A 15,334-nucleotide genomic window follows, 5' to 3' on the forward strand; every position below is an offset into this window, starting at 1 on the left:
TGAAGATAAGAAAAATCTGCCACTCCCCAGCCCCCAAATCTTATAAATTAAAAAGAAGTTTCCCATTATGATTCTACCTCAATATTGCATGTGAGGGGGTTAAAAATTTTCTTATTTTTTGTTTTTTGTTTGTTTTTTACACTAAGATACAATTTCTGAAAATATATGAAGAAATTAAAAAATGTAAATGAAAGTCCTTAAATTCCCATGTATCAGTAGGTCTTAAATAGAGCTGATTTTGCCCCTCTTTGCTCCCTGCAGATATCTGGCAATGTCTGGAGACCTTTAGGTTGTCATACCTTGGGGGCTGCTGCTGACATCTAGAGGGTAGAGGCCAGGGATGCTGCTAAACACCCTACAACTCACAGAACAGCTCCTTACAAAAAAGAACTATCCAGCCCAAAATATTAATAGCGCCAGGGTTGAGAAACTTTTGCAGTGGGGAGCTAATGTGGAAAATATAATTGGTTTTATATAAAAGTCTATAATATAAGACACAAATATCTTTTACATTAACTGATGGGTAACACATCCTTAAATCCAGTTTACATGGAGAGCTTAGTGTTCGTTATAGACTGATCAGTTAGCTACTGTTGAAATATGCTCGTTCATTTTTTTCAAGTTATATTTAATGGAATGTTTACATAAATGAAGCAATGAGATCAGAGTGGCTTATAATGAATTTTTCTCAGTATTGGATATTAAGTCTATTTTATTAGCTGTCAAAAATGTCAAATCTTAATTATCCTTGGTAATAAGAGGCACAGAAGGAATAATAATAGAAATTCACACTCTACATAGGTGTGAGATTAGCCAGATTCAAAATAATTTAATTTATACAAATGAAATAGAATGTTAATATTTGGAATTTCAGAGTTGGAGTTATTCCTTAAGTAATATTAGTTCCAGGTTTTTGCAACTTTAATTATACAAATATAAAGAAACTAAAACATTCTGTATTAAACACATTCCTAGAATGAATCAGAACCTCCCCAATGCATAGGCAAACAGACACAGACACAGACACACACACACACACACACACACACACACGCACAACACCTCAATAGGTCTGCGCATGACTCAATACTAGGCATCTGGTAAATATCATGAGACATATTCATTTATTTTCCCCAATAATCTAAGGCAAATTCACAAGTGGTATATTGTGCAAGGCAAAGAATGTGTTAGCACTACAGACAAAATTTCTCCTCTGTTGGGAAATGTGAGGCACACAAGTTAAACCAGTTTAGCACAGCGGGATGACAGAGTATGCCAAGTCTTCCTGTATGCACAAACCTCACTGGGAAACTGGGAAGCCTGACTGTGAATTTCACAGCCACGCCTCATATTACTCCAGTGCAGATGGCAACCCAGTGAGGATTATGTTTGTTGCTGTGCTTCATCACACTGATGTAGGCTGGCTGTTTCAGGCAAAGGTGGGGAGGGGTTTAGTTTTCTTCAGTGAAAGAGGGAGGTTATAGATAAAAAGAGTAACTACTTAAAATGGCTTGAAGCATGGCATTTTAGAGAGAAATTATGGAATGTTTGATGATTCTTTGTCTTGAGAAGGGATTCTACTGAGTAATTCTATTCTGCTTTAATTTTCTAGCTAGTATGTAACAAAGAATAATTCACTCTAACTTATTTCACCATATAATTGTCAAGCAGTCCTTTACCTCAATCTTCCATTTCCCATTTCCACTGGAAAATGGGGCATTCTGCAAGAACATAATTAAGGAGAAATTTGAATAATCATTGTAAAGTCACATGTTCAATACAAATAATAAACAGAGGGCAGAGTCTACCAAGAGCTGACTCTGGCAGCTTTTATAAGACAAGTATTATAGGATTATAAAAAGATTAGTGAATGGTCTGGCCTATGTCAGGAATCACAATTACAAATAACTTGCATGAAAAATATTCTTTTAGTTCTTACTTGGAATCAGCAAAAATGAAAGAAGACACTGAACTGTCAGGCAAATTGCAAAGCAATTCAGAGACAATTTATTATGTTACAAATTGGACCCAGAAATAAGGGATTAGAGCAGCAGTCCAAAGATGAACCTTTCAGTCTCTTCCACTTTATGAAAGTAAATAGAGTATCACAGACCTTGGGGATATTGTTCAGAGGCTTAGACGAAAGAGCATACACCTAACACTCTTTCTGAATAGGCTAGGTTGGCACAGAAAATAAGGTTGCTGTATAGATCAGAAGGCACATGTTTGCTATCAGTGATAAAGATAGAAATGGGAGAAAAACACATACTGGTAACTGAACTCATCATCAAATCAAGAACAAGAATGTCCTGTGCCCAGTGGCAATGCCAAAGGATGGATGATTTGGGTAGCTTTAGTCCTTCAATTTCCAAAGCCACAATTTGAAAAATAATATTCTTCAATATATGAAGTTGTCATTTTCTAAATATTACGTAAACTATGAATAGGATAATGAGTAGAAAATTTGGTTATTTAAAAAATATTGATCTTTAAGTATATAATTTGTGGGGAAAACTGCATTGCTAAGAAAACAGCTGCAATTCAACTCCCTTAGCCCTGGTTTGCTATCAGATTGGTGGCCTAACCCCCTAAAACTGTGGAGGTCTATGCATCCACAGTAGCAGACTTAGTACCACTGAGGGAAGTGGCGTAGTCATGGATCAAGACTTTAATGCTGTCTTGAAAAAAAATTAGCTATTGATAGAGTTGGAAGAATGCCTTCCTATAGCATCTAAAGGTGCCGTGAATAAAGATGGCGATGATCATTATGATGTTCTATAATAAATGATAAAACATGCAGATGTATCTAGCCTCTTGCTGTATACACTTCCTCATCCATTCCTGCACTCATCCTCCCACCTACCCTTCATTGACCCATTGTCCACCCATTATCCCTCTATCCACCTCCTCACCCAGTCAAACTCTGGGCCAGGCACATCACCAGTTGTTGGAGGTGCAGGCGTGAAGCACACAAATACCTGCTGTGGGCTCCACAGAGTGAATTCTAAAGAGTGCATATGGCTAATTTTTCACAATTATACACTGTAGGTCTGGAAGATCTTTTGTTCTGTTCCTTCTCCTTTGTGATCAATAGTACCTTTGCCAAAGGGTATACTGGGAAACAAAGGGTGTCCAAAAGATCAGCCTTTTTGTTGGAAAGTAAAAAGCATTGCCTAAGACAGTGTTTTCCAATAGAAAATGTGAGCCACATATGTAATTTTAAATTTTTCTGGAAGAGACATTAAAACAAAACAATCACATAAAGTTAATTTTAATATATAGTCATTTAACCCAATATATGTAAAATATTATTTTAACGTGTAATCAATGTAAAATTATTGAGATATTTTGCATTATTTTATATGTTCTAGGTCTTGGAAATCCACTGCTATGTATTTTACACTTACGACACATCTCAACTTAGACTAGTCACATTTCAAGTGCTTGGTAGCTACATGAATCTAGTGGTTATCATGTTGGACAACGCAGCTGTAAGAAAACACTGACACGTTGTTTACAATTTGGGTTTGATACTATTTTTGGATTAAAGATAATCTTGACTGTTGCCTCGTTTTACATATTGGGGAAGGTCTTTCCATTCTGATGCTCCGGGGCCAGAGATATTTTTGGACTGAGCTGTTCAAACACATATGAGCACATATCATGTATACATTGTGCCATATGAAATCAGAAACGTTTCTGGTTGAGTCTGAAGCACAGCACAGCCTGATGGTTATGAGCATGGGCCCTGGAGCCAGACTGCCTGGGTATGAAACCTGATTACATTACTTACTGTGTGACCTCAGATAGGAACTTAACCTCTCTGTACTTCAACTTCCTCATTTATGACATATAGTTAAGATATATGAATAATGAATAGCATCTTTCTCATTGGGTCACTGATGAGAGTCAATATTTACTAATATAAAGTGCTGAACACAGCATCTCTCACGCGGCAAGCACTATAGAGGTGTTTGATAAAATACATTTTAAAATACATTTAAGAGTTATTTAAACAATTTTAAATAGCTGCATTTTTCCAATATGATTATTTTAAGAAAAAGACTGCTTTGAAGGGAAAAACCTCATAGCTCAGAATCAGACCAAAATTCAGAAGACTTGGGTGTCTGTTGAACATTTGGAAGCAATAATCAATCCGTGCCTCAATTTTCTTTCTTTTGTTTTTTTTTTGAGACGGAGTCTCACTCTGTGGCCCAGGCTGGAGTGCAGTGGCGTGATCTCGGCTCACTGCAAGCTCCGCCTCCCAGGGTCGCCATTCTCCTGCCTCAGCCTCCCGAGTGGCTGGGACTACAGGCGCCCACAACCACGCCTGGCTAATTTTTTGTACTTTTAGTAGAGATGGGGTTTCACTGTGTTAGCAAGGATGGTCTCGATCTCCTGACCTCGTGATCCGCCCGCCTCGGCCTCCCAAAGTGCTGGGATTACAGGCGTGAGCCACAGTGCCTGGCCTCTGTGCCTCAATTTTCTAATAAAAAAGGCACACAATTTTTACATGACTAATTATTTAAAACAATTGTGGAAATAAATGGGATGCTACATATAAAGTATTCTGAATAATTCCAGTTAATGGTGATGATTTCTACAAAGCCAAGTTATTCTTACTATAACTCAATACAGCTAATGAATGAATACTGCAAATAGCTATGAAGTACACATTTGGTAGACTCTATTCACAGAGGAAGAAATTACTATTCTTTCATTTACGATATACAGACACATTGAAATTTCATTTTAATTTCTGTTGCTGTTACATTTTTCTCCTGACCTTCCTGCTCAGCAGTGTCAGGCCCTCAGTGAGAAGCTCCCGACTCTGATATTGCTTGGCATCCAAAGTACTATCATTCCCATAATTAACAGTGACTGGATACAAATAATTTAATTCTGGGTCAAATGAAAATGAATCAATGGTGCCAACTCCATTTCCCATCTTTCTAATTTTCTATAACAAAAGAGGGGAGGAAAGTGTCTGTTTCTTGGTGTGAGATTCGTTTAGGAAAGTGATAGACAGATGAATAATTGGTGATGTCCTAGTCCTCCTTCCCACGAAACACTGTTGTCTTCAGGCAGGGGAATCATTCATTGTACTGAACAAACGTTTAAAGTCACATACAATATGGCAGCTGGACATATTTGCGTTTCTAAGAAGATATGCTCATGACTTGGTTTGATGAATTAAGAGGAAAGCACATTTGCAGACAATAAAAATATAAAACCAAGTAGATCTCAGTTTAAAACAAGAGCTTAGCCAGGTGCAGCAGCTCATGCCTGCAATCCCAGCATTTTGGAAAGCCAAGGCTAGGAGGATTACTTGAATCCGGGAGTTTGAAACCAGCCTTGGCAACATAGGAAGACCTCATTTGTACAAAACATTTTTAAAAATTAGCTGGGTGTGGTGGCATGCATCTGCGGTCCCAGCTACTCAGGATGCTGAGGCAGGTGGATCACTTGAGCCCAGGAGGTCAAGGCTGCAGTGAGCCATGATCGCACCACTGCATTCCAGCCTGGGTGACAGAGTGAGATCCCATCTCAAAAAACAAAATAAAACTAACAATAAAATGAAATAAAAAAATAAGAACTCCTTCCAGTCCCCTTTATATGCAGAAACAGTGCTGCTAATGATGCTTCAGCAATGAAATAAGACACAGCAACTGGAAATCTGTAGCATTTTTGATAAAATCAACACACAGGTAAACCTTGGATTCAGAATGTACAGTTTACTTATTTACAGAGTTGCAAGTTTAAAATGACTTTAATTGCAATTTAAGTCCTAGCTGAGTTATTCCTGGTTCCGCCACTGCACCTCAATCTGCAAAATGGAAAGTTTGGACTCTCTGACCTAGAACTTCTCTTTGTTCTAAAATTCCTAGTAAATGGAGCTGATGGACAGGCCCTGTACCAATTAAATGTGGGGATTCTGTACCAATGTGGGAATTCTGCCAGCTGCTGAGTAGGTCTGTTCCAATTATGCGGTCCAGAACTATGGAATTAGGCACGAGATGGATTCAGTGCCTGACTCACTGGGCCCACTGTGAAACAGACCTGAGCTAAAACACCATTGATTACCTGCCTTCCATAAGCCCCTGCTCTGACTGGTTGACCACAGTGACATTTTGTGTCTCCTGGAATTAGTGTCAGTTTAGAGCCAGTGTCCACAGGCCCTGAGAAGTCTGATTATTTCCTTTCTCCCATGCACACTCATCCTGGTAAAAGGCCTTCAGTCCCTTTGGGGAAGCTGGGAGAAAGACTAACAGTACAAATATTTAGCTGTGTACCAAGATCCTTCTTCAAGGAGGCCCAGCCTCCCCTTCATTCAGTTGGTTCTGGGTCTGTAAACCAGCTCCAGTCTGGGAATGATGGAGGGGACATGACTCTGCTTTTATGACTCAAGTTAGATTTTCATTCACTTGTCATAGAAGTTTTCTACTTATACAGATCAAGTAAGAATTGAGTAGGCTTCCTATCTATTTCACTTCATGATTAACTAGCCAATGCTACAGATGGCTGCAAGTCAAGACTATGCTGGCTGCTGCTTGAACTCCACTGTCTTTTACAATACCCATGCCCACTCTGCCACGGGCAATTAAGCAATGTTGAACAAGACGACAGTCCCAGCCCTTTGGAATTTACATGCTGGTGGAGGAGAGAAAGAAGAACATAAAAAGTAAATATTTCCAGGCATCAATTGTAAGTGCTGCCAAGGAGACAAAACAGGAAACTACGTGAGACCCATTGGGTGTGTGGTCTCAGGAAACGCCTCTGGGAAGCTGTGAGTGGGAGGGCCCTGGGAGAAGAAGCTTCAAAGCAGAAAGGATGGCAAGTACTGTACTCCTAGGAAATGTGTGGAGTGTGGGGTGCTCTGTGCACCAGAGGCCCACAAAAGAAACATTCCCAACATTTTGGAACGTTATTTCATCTAGTTTTTCTCAATTTAAAAACTGGATCAGATATGATTGGAGGGAGTTGTTTAAGTAGATATAACATGGTCTTTTATTTAAGGTCTCTAGGATGAGAATCTTAATTCTCTGGCTTAAGTTTTAATAAAGAAAGTTTAAATAAAAAAAGAATATACAAAACTTCAGCTGCTTCTGTACTGAGTTAATAAGTAATAGGAATGGAGGGTTTAAATACGACATGCCTTTGAAAACAAGATCATTTAAATGGAAAGTTTCTTATTCCAATGTTATTATTGTTTTCTCCCTCCTCTTTGAGATTCCCAAGCCCCTTGTGCCCACTTTTCAGGCTCTAATTCTAGGAAGGTGGGGACTGGAAGAGCTGCCTGTCTGTACAGACTGTAAGCAACTTGAGGTGAGGGCTCAGCTATATCCATGAAAGGTCTTGCATGGTTCCAGTGAGTACAGTAGGTGTTAACAATGCTTTTTGAGTTGAATTGGAATGGAATTGGAGAAAAAGAGACTTTGATGAGACTCCTCAGAGATTCAGAAACAGAGTTCCCAGATAAATTCTAGAGCTGTTGAGAAAAACCCTGGGCCGTGAAGGTAGCATTTCACAAAGCAAGCAAAAGTAAAATAGCCCATAAACTTTGGCGAAGAAGAAAAATATTGCAGTGGTCAATTTTACATGTTAACTTGACTGGATTAAGGGATACATAGACAGCTGGTGTCTTAGTCCATTTTTGTTGCCATAAAGGAATACCTGAGGTGGGGCAATTTATAAAGAAAAGGGGTTTATTTGGCTATGGTTCTGTTGGCTGGAAGACTGGGCATCTGATGAGGGCCTCAGGATGCTTCCACTCAGGAGAGAGGGCAAAGGGGAGCTGGCATGTGCAGAGATCACACAGTGAGAGAGGAAGCAAAAGAGAGGGCTGGGGGTGCCAGGCTTATTTTTGAACAAGCAGCTCTCATGGGAGCTAATAGAGCAATAACTTATTCACATTAATCTATTCATGATAGATCCACCTCCAAGACCTAAAAACCTCCCATCCGGCCCCACCTCCAACACCGGGGATCAAATTTCAACATGAGATTTGGAAAGGTCAAACATCCAAACTATAGCAGCTAGTAAAGCATTATTTCTGGCTGTGTCTGTGAGGGTGTTTCTGGAGGAGATTGGCATGCAAATTGGTAAACTGAGTGGAGAAGGTCTGCCCTCAGCGTGGGTGGGCACCATCCAATCGGTTGTGAACCTGGAGAGAACAAAAAGGCAGAGGAAATTCTAATTTACTGTCTCTTGGAGCTGGGACATCCTTCCTCTCCTATCCTTGGACGACAGATCTCCAGGTTCTCTGGCTTTTGGACTCTGGGACTTGCACTAGCAGCACCCTGAGTTATCAGGCCTTTAGCCTTGGAATGAGAGTTATATTATCAGCTTCCCTGGTTCTGAGGCCTTCAAACTTATACTGAGCCATGCTACTGGCATCCCAGCATTTCCAGCTTGCAGAAGGCCTGCCATGGGACGCGTCAGCCTCCATAACTGTGTGAGCCATTGCCTTAATTAGTCCTCTCTTACATCTATCTATCTATCTATCTATCTATCTATCTATCTATCTATCTATCATCTATCTATCTTATCCACTCTTTCCTATTGGTTCTATCTCTCTGGAGAATGCTGACAAATACAGATTTCTTCCCTCATTTTCCTTAACAACTTCATTTCTCAGGTCCTGTCAGCCGCTGGATCCCACAAAACTCTGCAGAGATTTTGCCACCTGGACTAAGGTAACTAAGCTCACATGACTCCCCCCTCAGCCCCGTCCCCAGCCTAGGTACTCACCATTTATTATAGAGATTAACTTGATTTATGCTTGATTTTACTTGTCATGTTTTCTCCCAAATATTTTGTCCCTGATTAGGCCTTTCTGTTTCTTGCATGCGCCAGACTTGAAATTTAAAAAGCCAGAAAGGGGTCTCTTTCTGCCTCCTCCCCTGCTGTCACTCCAAGGCAATCAGCATAGGACAGCTTAGCAAAATGTATGTGAGGAGGAACAAAGGAGATAAGAAATGCCAAACTATGAGTGAGTGTTTCTAAACATTATCCTACATTATCTTCTCTACCTTGTACTTTCAATGCATCATCTCATTTGATCTTCACACTCCAAGGTAGAATGCAAAGTCCTAATGTCTTCTTTTACAAAAGAAAAAGCAGGCAGGAGAGCCTGTGTGACTTTCCTAAGACTCCGTGATAATGGGCAGGAGCAGGGCACACCTGGATTTCTTGATTCCCAGCCCCCAGCCGTCCTGACCTGTTGGCTGAAGAATGATTTGTCTGCAATAGGAATGAGGATAATATCAAGAATACATCTAAGTTGTCTCTGCTTTTATGTTGCCCTTGAAATCGCTTCTGGACAGGCCATTGGTTTGGAATATTTTGCAGCCACCGAAATGGACCTTTTTCTCTACAGTCTGTTGGGATGACTATGTCTCAATCCAGATTGGCAATTAAAATTGCCCCAATAATTTGACCACAGTCATGTACTTTTGGGTCTTCGGATATTGCTTCAATTTCCCAAAAAAGACTGCAAACTGAAAGGACTGGAAAATTTAGCACTTAACGCTGTTAGCCTTCTCTTGACAGGCTAGTGGTATTACATAGATAATAAAAGGGAGAAGGAAGCTTGGCCTTTTCTGATGGCAAGAATATCTTATCCTATGGACCTACTCACTGAGAAGGTCCTTTAACAAATAGCCCCAAGTAACATCTGTTCTTCATTCATTCATTCATTCATTCAATCATTCAACATTTAGGTCTGCTGAAACCCTTTGAATCCATGATCCAAAATCCATCTCCAAGTCAGCAGCATATGTAGCCAATCTCATAGAAACTGAACACCAAGGGGCTCCCCTGTGGAGAAAAAGCCTCCTCTCCCCTTTCTCCATCACTACAAAGCAAATGATTGATTCTGAACATTTTTTTTTTTCCAAGAACAAAATATTTTACACTTTCCCAAACTCTCCAGACATCTTGGTTTACTGAAATGCACTGTCTTCACTCTAAGGAAAGCTCCTAAAATTTGTGCAAGTTAGTCAAGTATTTGCTAAGTGCTCACTGTGTGCAGAATGTAGCATAGGAGGAGCTGTGGGAAATGCTACTATACATAATTAAGAAAGACATGCTATAGTCCTCTGACCTGTTTTCTACAAAACTGTGTTCTGCTTTGTAGGTTGTGGTGGTGTATAACCAACAACCACGACCGATAGCTTTTAAGGTTTATAACCCAGCCCCATTTCCCTCATTTTCTTCATTTATTTTTAAAAATTGTATATTATGCCTACAGATTCATTTTGTGTTAGACATCTTGAAAAAAAAAGTCTCTAAGTTCCCAATCATGAATCAAAAATTATATATATATATATAGATATAGATAGATATATTTAACTTTTAAGTTCAGGGGAACACATGCAGGTTTGTTATATAAGTAAACTTGTGTCGTGGGGATTTGTTGTACAGATTATTTTGTCACCCAGGCATTAAGCCTAGTACCCATTCATTACAAAAACTTTATATTTTTACTATTTTTTTCTTATTGAAGCAAAGTTTCTCATATATTCCTTATTGAGCTATTAGGTTTTTCTATGCGTATGGATTCATTTAGTATAGTTATAAGTGCTTTAAGCTCTTTAAAGAAAATGATTACACCATCAGCTACACTCTACCACTGCATTTGGGTAACAGCACAACTTCTGTTAATTCAACAGAAGTCAGGAACTTCTGTCTCAAGGAGGCTTTGTCTCAAGGAGGCTTTCTACCAAGTTAAATATGCCAAGTAAACATAGATCAATAAAAGTGCATTTATTTGAGACACTCTAATCCTGAATTTAAGAGCATGCTTGAATGGTTCAAATCTTTAATTAGTTCATAACAGGTAGGACCAGAGCTATTTCCTACTTACGTTAAATTTTTAGAAGCAGCATATATGTATGAATGTATTCTACTATAGAAATGGCATTCCATTTAAAACAATACTCATCTTCTAGAAGTAATAATCAGCTATGAAAACATAGGTGTGTGTTCCCGTCTGTCCTGTATTTAAAGGTTGATAATTATATTTCTAAGAACCAGCATTGTGGTTTCCAGGGCTGACATGAGGATATGGAAGGAGATGTGTGAAGGGATAATTTTCTCCTAATAAGATTGTCTAGAGTGGAGAATTATGAAGAATAAACACATTACTATAAAATATGAAGGAGAAAACCTTACCCGAATCCAGAAAGTAAGCGACAGAAGAGAAAGAAGCCATAACCTTGGACAAATGAAGAAAGGAAGGCAAAGAATCCGTTGACAGACATGCATATCAGAAGAGACTGTCTCCTTCCCACTTTGTCTGCCAGTCCTCCCCAGAAGAACGCCCCCACCATCATCCCGAGGTACACTATGCTGCCTGCAACACACAGAAAACAAAGAAACACATCAGAGATTGGGAGTCAATGACACATGTAACAGCAAGTGAACAAGGAACAAAATACATTCCAGCATTTTGCATGGGGAAAATTTCCTTTAAAAATATAACCTTCAGGACACAGTAATCAGTTTTCAAGTTGAAGAGTAAGCAATATGGGAAAAACACTTGGCAAAGTCTCATGACCCTCACATCAATAATGCAGGGATGCTGTTTTGCAGATAGCTGAGTACACTCAGCTACAGTGAATGGTGAATGTTGTGAGCAATTGTAAAATAAAAGCTGTCTTTATTTAGGCTGGGTTACTACAGAGAATAGGGTGGTCAACCTTTGCCTGGGTGTGGAGGGTATATTTTTCTCTGTACTGTGGTGCTGACTATAGACAGATCATCCTTCTCAATAGAGATTCCTCATATCATGAGACCCAGTGCGTGTCCTGCAGACAATTTAGAGAATGTATCAGTGCAGCGCGAGGGATTCCAAAAGCAGAAGGGTTGACCCAGGGAAATGCCTATGTAGCAGATCTCTTAGTTATAGCATAAGAGGCTCAAGTTTGCCACTCATGCCTCTCAGAAGATAATCACTAGCTAAGCATCTTTATAAGAATATCTGTGTCTTCTAAAATGCCTACAAATCAGAAAGTGAGCTTTTATAGATCAGGAGCGGCCTGTGGATGCTGTGATCTAAAGACCTGGGAGTCTTTCACATAGCTCCAGCCCAGGGAACAAAGCCTCCCCCATCCCCTTCTCCTTATGTCCTTCAGAACTGCCCCCACCCAGCCCCTGAGCCCTGGGGTAAGCCACCTTGATGGCAACAGTAAACCAAGATCTCTTGTGGTCCACCTGAATTATCTGACTACAGAAAGCATGAGTAACACAGAGACAAGCTGTCTGCATTCAATCGATAACCACTTATTATCTTTTAAAGATAATAGTAAACAACAGCCCCTGGTACTACTTTCACTGAGTGAGCATCTGTTTGTGCCAGGCACTCTTTGAGGAACATTCCATATGTTGGTTCACTTAATCCTCACCACAGTCCTGCAAAGTGAGTATTATTAACCCATTTTACAGACGAGAAAACTGAGGCTCAGACAGATTATTCAACTTGATCTAACAGATAGTAAGTGGCTAGCCAGGGTTGTGAAATGATGTTTCTCTGACTAAAGCCTGGGGGTCTTTCTCAGGGCTGATATTCCATTTCACCAGGCTCAACTGCCCTGGCCCCTCCACTGGGAAGTCCTGGACTTTCCCTTGATCCAGCAACTAAAGGGTTAAAACCTGATGCTATAGGGTAATGCTTAGAGCTATAAACATGCTATTTTGATTCCCTGGCTATCCTTGTTGTTAATTATTTTGAATATTTCCACTGTTCTTTCTGCTAAGCTTAACTTAGGAGCCCCTGTTATGTGCAAACCAGAAACCAGGTGATGTGAAGCAAGGTCTTTAGCTGGGTGTTAATTTCTGTTTGAGCTCAACTCTGTTGTGTTTAAAGAAAATGCGTCTGAGATCTTGGGGCAAGGTAGGTTAACCAAGATTCCTACTGCCCCCTAGACTATCACCATCCACTGCTTTCTGCATTCCTCCTACCACCTTCCCCTGAAGGCATTCGGACTTTCAGACTCCTGAGAGTATGGGATTTACAGTCTGGGGAAAGTGGCTTATAAAAAACGAAGGCAGAATGGCCTCCTGGGATCATAGGATCAGAACAGAACAATGCAGAAGTGTAAACTCATGTACCTGTGCTCCAAGTCATCCAAATTTTTTTCCTACTCTGTCAGGATGGCTTAAGGAACTCATAATTCAGAGAAGGACACAAACAGATACAAAACTAAATGAGCTCAAGCCCAACCATGTGGTGTGCACCCCAACAGCAGTGTAAATGGGAGCAGAGGGGCAGAAGGTGGCTACTAATTCTCACGTGGCCTCTGGGAACATTTTATTAACAAGAGAATATCAGAGGGGAATCCGAAGGATAAGAAAGATTTCAAAATGGTATTAAATTCCTCCGTGACTGACATAGTATAAAAAATGTCATATCTCACTGTATCTTTACTTGCACTCTGTTTAAAATTTTTTTTAAGATCTAAAGGTAGTAATCTTTTGTGACTACACTTAATTTGTATTGAAAACTGAACTGTTGCATTGGGCATTCTATGGAAAGAATTAATCCTATCCAACAGCTTATTGGAGACAAACACAGCACAATTAGAATGTTCATTTGTGGATCATGTGATCTAATTAAAGCCAAACCTTTAAATGTTGGCAAAGGCATTAGGTGAATAATTGTAACCACTCTGGGATTGTCAGACACAAACTGTATTTCCTTCCCTGTTTGCATTCACTTTTCCTTTCTATATTCACAGTGTTATAACGGGGAGTCCTTCAAAACTCAGAGCAGAGATCAAGCTCTAGACAATCTCCAGCCTTCTCTCTGTACCTTGAAATGCTGCAGACCGGCAGACTTAAAAGGTATCTTCATCCAAAGCCCCTCGTTTTACAAGTGAGAAAACAGTTGTCAGAAGTCAGAACTTGAAATCAGGTCTTTTAGATCCTCACTTCTCAAAGTAAGACCCCTGAACCAATGACACCAGTCCCCCCATTCCCTGCCCTGGGGAGCTTACTGGAAATGTAGACTCTTAGACTCGACTCCAAACTCGCTGACTCAAAGTCTGCATTTGAGTAAGACCCCCAAGCGATATGTGTATACCTTAGAATCTGAGGGTGCTTTCCAATAAAACAGACAACATTTCTAATACATTTTTAACTTAAAGTTCGTATTTTTTTAAATACATGTTTGAGGGGAGGAGATGAAGGCTACAGAGTGTTTTAACTCCAAAGATGTGAAACAGGCAAGACCTGCTAGATGAGCTGGTGCTCTCAAAAGGGCAAGCAGGAGCTATGGAATTAGAAGCTGCTCACCTCTCGTGGGACCTGCCTTCCACAGAACTAGAAGCTGACTTTCCATTCAATTCCAGGAGAGCGATGTTAAAAGAGGCCAGGCTGTGACTCTTGTATCCTTTCATGAATTTAATGAAGACTTTAATTCAGCTGGGCTTTCAGGAGGTTGAGGCTGACCTGAGAAATAAACTCAACCTACTCTTCCTACCATAGTTCTGGTGAAGGCCATTCCTGGCCAGTCCAGGCTCTTAGTCTTTCAGAAGATGACACAGAGGCCTCAAGTATGACTTCCTCATTAAGGTATTTTCTGACGTAGAGGCTGGTTCCATTTTATTTAATCATACCCTCATTTCCCCTGATAAATATCACATTTACATTTCTGTCTCTTTGCTAAGCTACTTTTGATTCTTTCTGACAATCCCTAAGGGGACATGTCTTTTCCCCCAACACCATTTTAAACCATATTTAAACAAAACAGAACAACTTAGGAAATGATAGTGTTTTTCTCATACCAACTTTTAGCCCATCAATTTTTAAAAATTATTTTAAGCACTTCGGTAATGCATGGCTAATGCATTACTCTAGAATTCCTTGCACCATTTATTTATAAACTGATTTTCAATGAAAAACATTCTGTATTAGTATTCCGAATTCACTGATGATAAGGTTTGGGTCTGTGTCCCTGCCCAAATCTCACATCAAATTGTAATTCACAATGTTGGAGGTGGGGCCTGGGAGGTGATCAGACCATGGGAGTAGATTTCCCTTTTGCTTTTCTTGTGATAGTGAATGAGTTCTCACAAGATCTGGTTGTTTTAAAGTGTGTAGCACCTTCCCCTTCTCTCTCTTCCTTGTGTTCCAGACATGCAAGACATGCCTGCTTCTTCTTCTCTCTCTTCCTTCTGTTCCAGACATATAAGACATGCCTGCTTCCCTTTTGCCTTCCACCATGATTGTAAGTTTCCTGAGGCCTCCCCAGCCACGCTTCCTGAAGAACTATGAGCCAATTAAACCTCTTTCTTTATAAATTTCTCATTCTCAGGCATTTCTTTACAGCAGT

General features: G+C 39.9%; 1 protein-coding gene across 2 annotated transcripts in view; it reads right to left on the reverse strand.

Moving 5' to 3' along the window:
- SV2C (synaptic vesicle glycoprotein 2C) overlaps positions 1-15,334 on the reverse strand; it is a 282,632-nt gene that overhangs the window by 153,008 nt on the left and 114,290 nt on the right. For both annotated transcript variants that reach the window (XM_063623107.1, XM_055252508.2), the window contains exon 3: positions 11,176-11,356. In XM_063623107.1, coding sequence (XP_063479177.1) covers positions 11,176-11,356 — 181 coding nt within the window. The remainder of the gene's footprint in view (positions 1-11,175; positions 11,357-15,334) is intronic.

The sequence above is a fragment of the Symphalangus syndactylus genome, chromosome 18 (assembly GCF_028878055.3).
Source record: "Symphalangus syndactylus isolate Jambi chromosome 18, NHGRI_mSymSyn1-v2.1_pri, whole genome shotgun sequence".
Taxonomy (NCBI): domain Eukaryota; kingdom Metazoa; phylum Chordata; class Mammalia; order Primates; family Hylobatidae; genus Symphalangus; species Symphalangus syndactylus.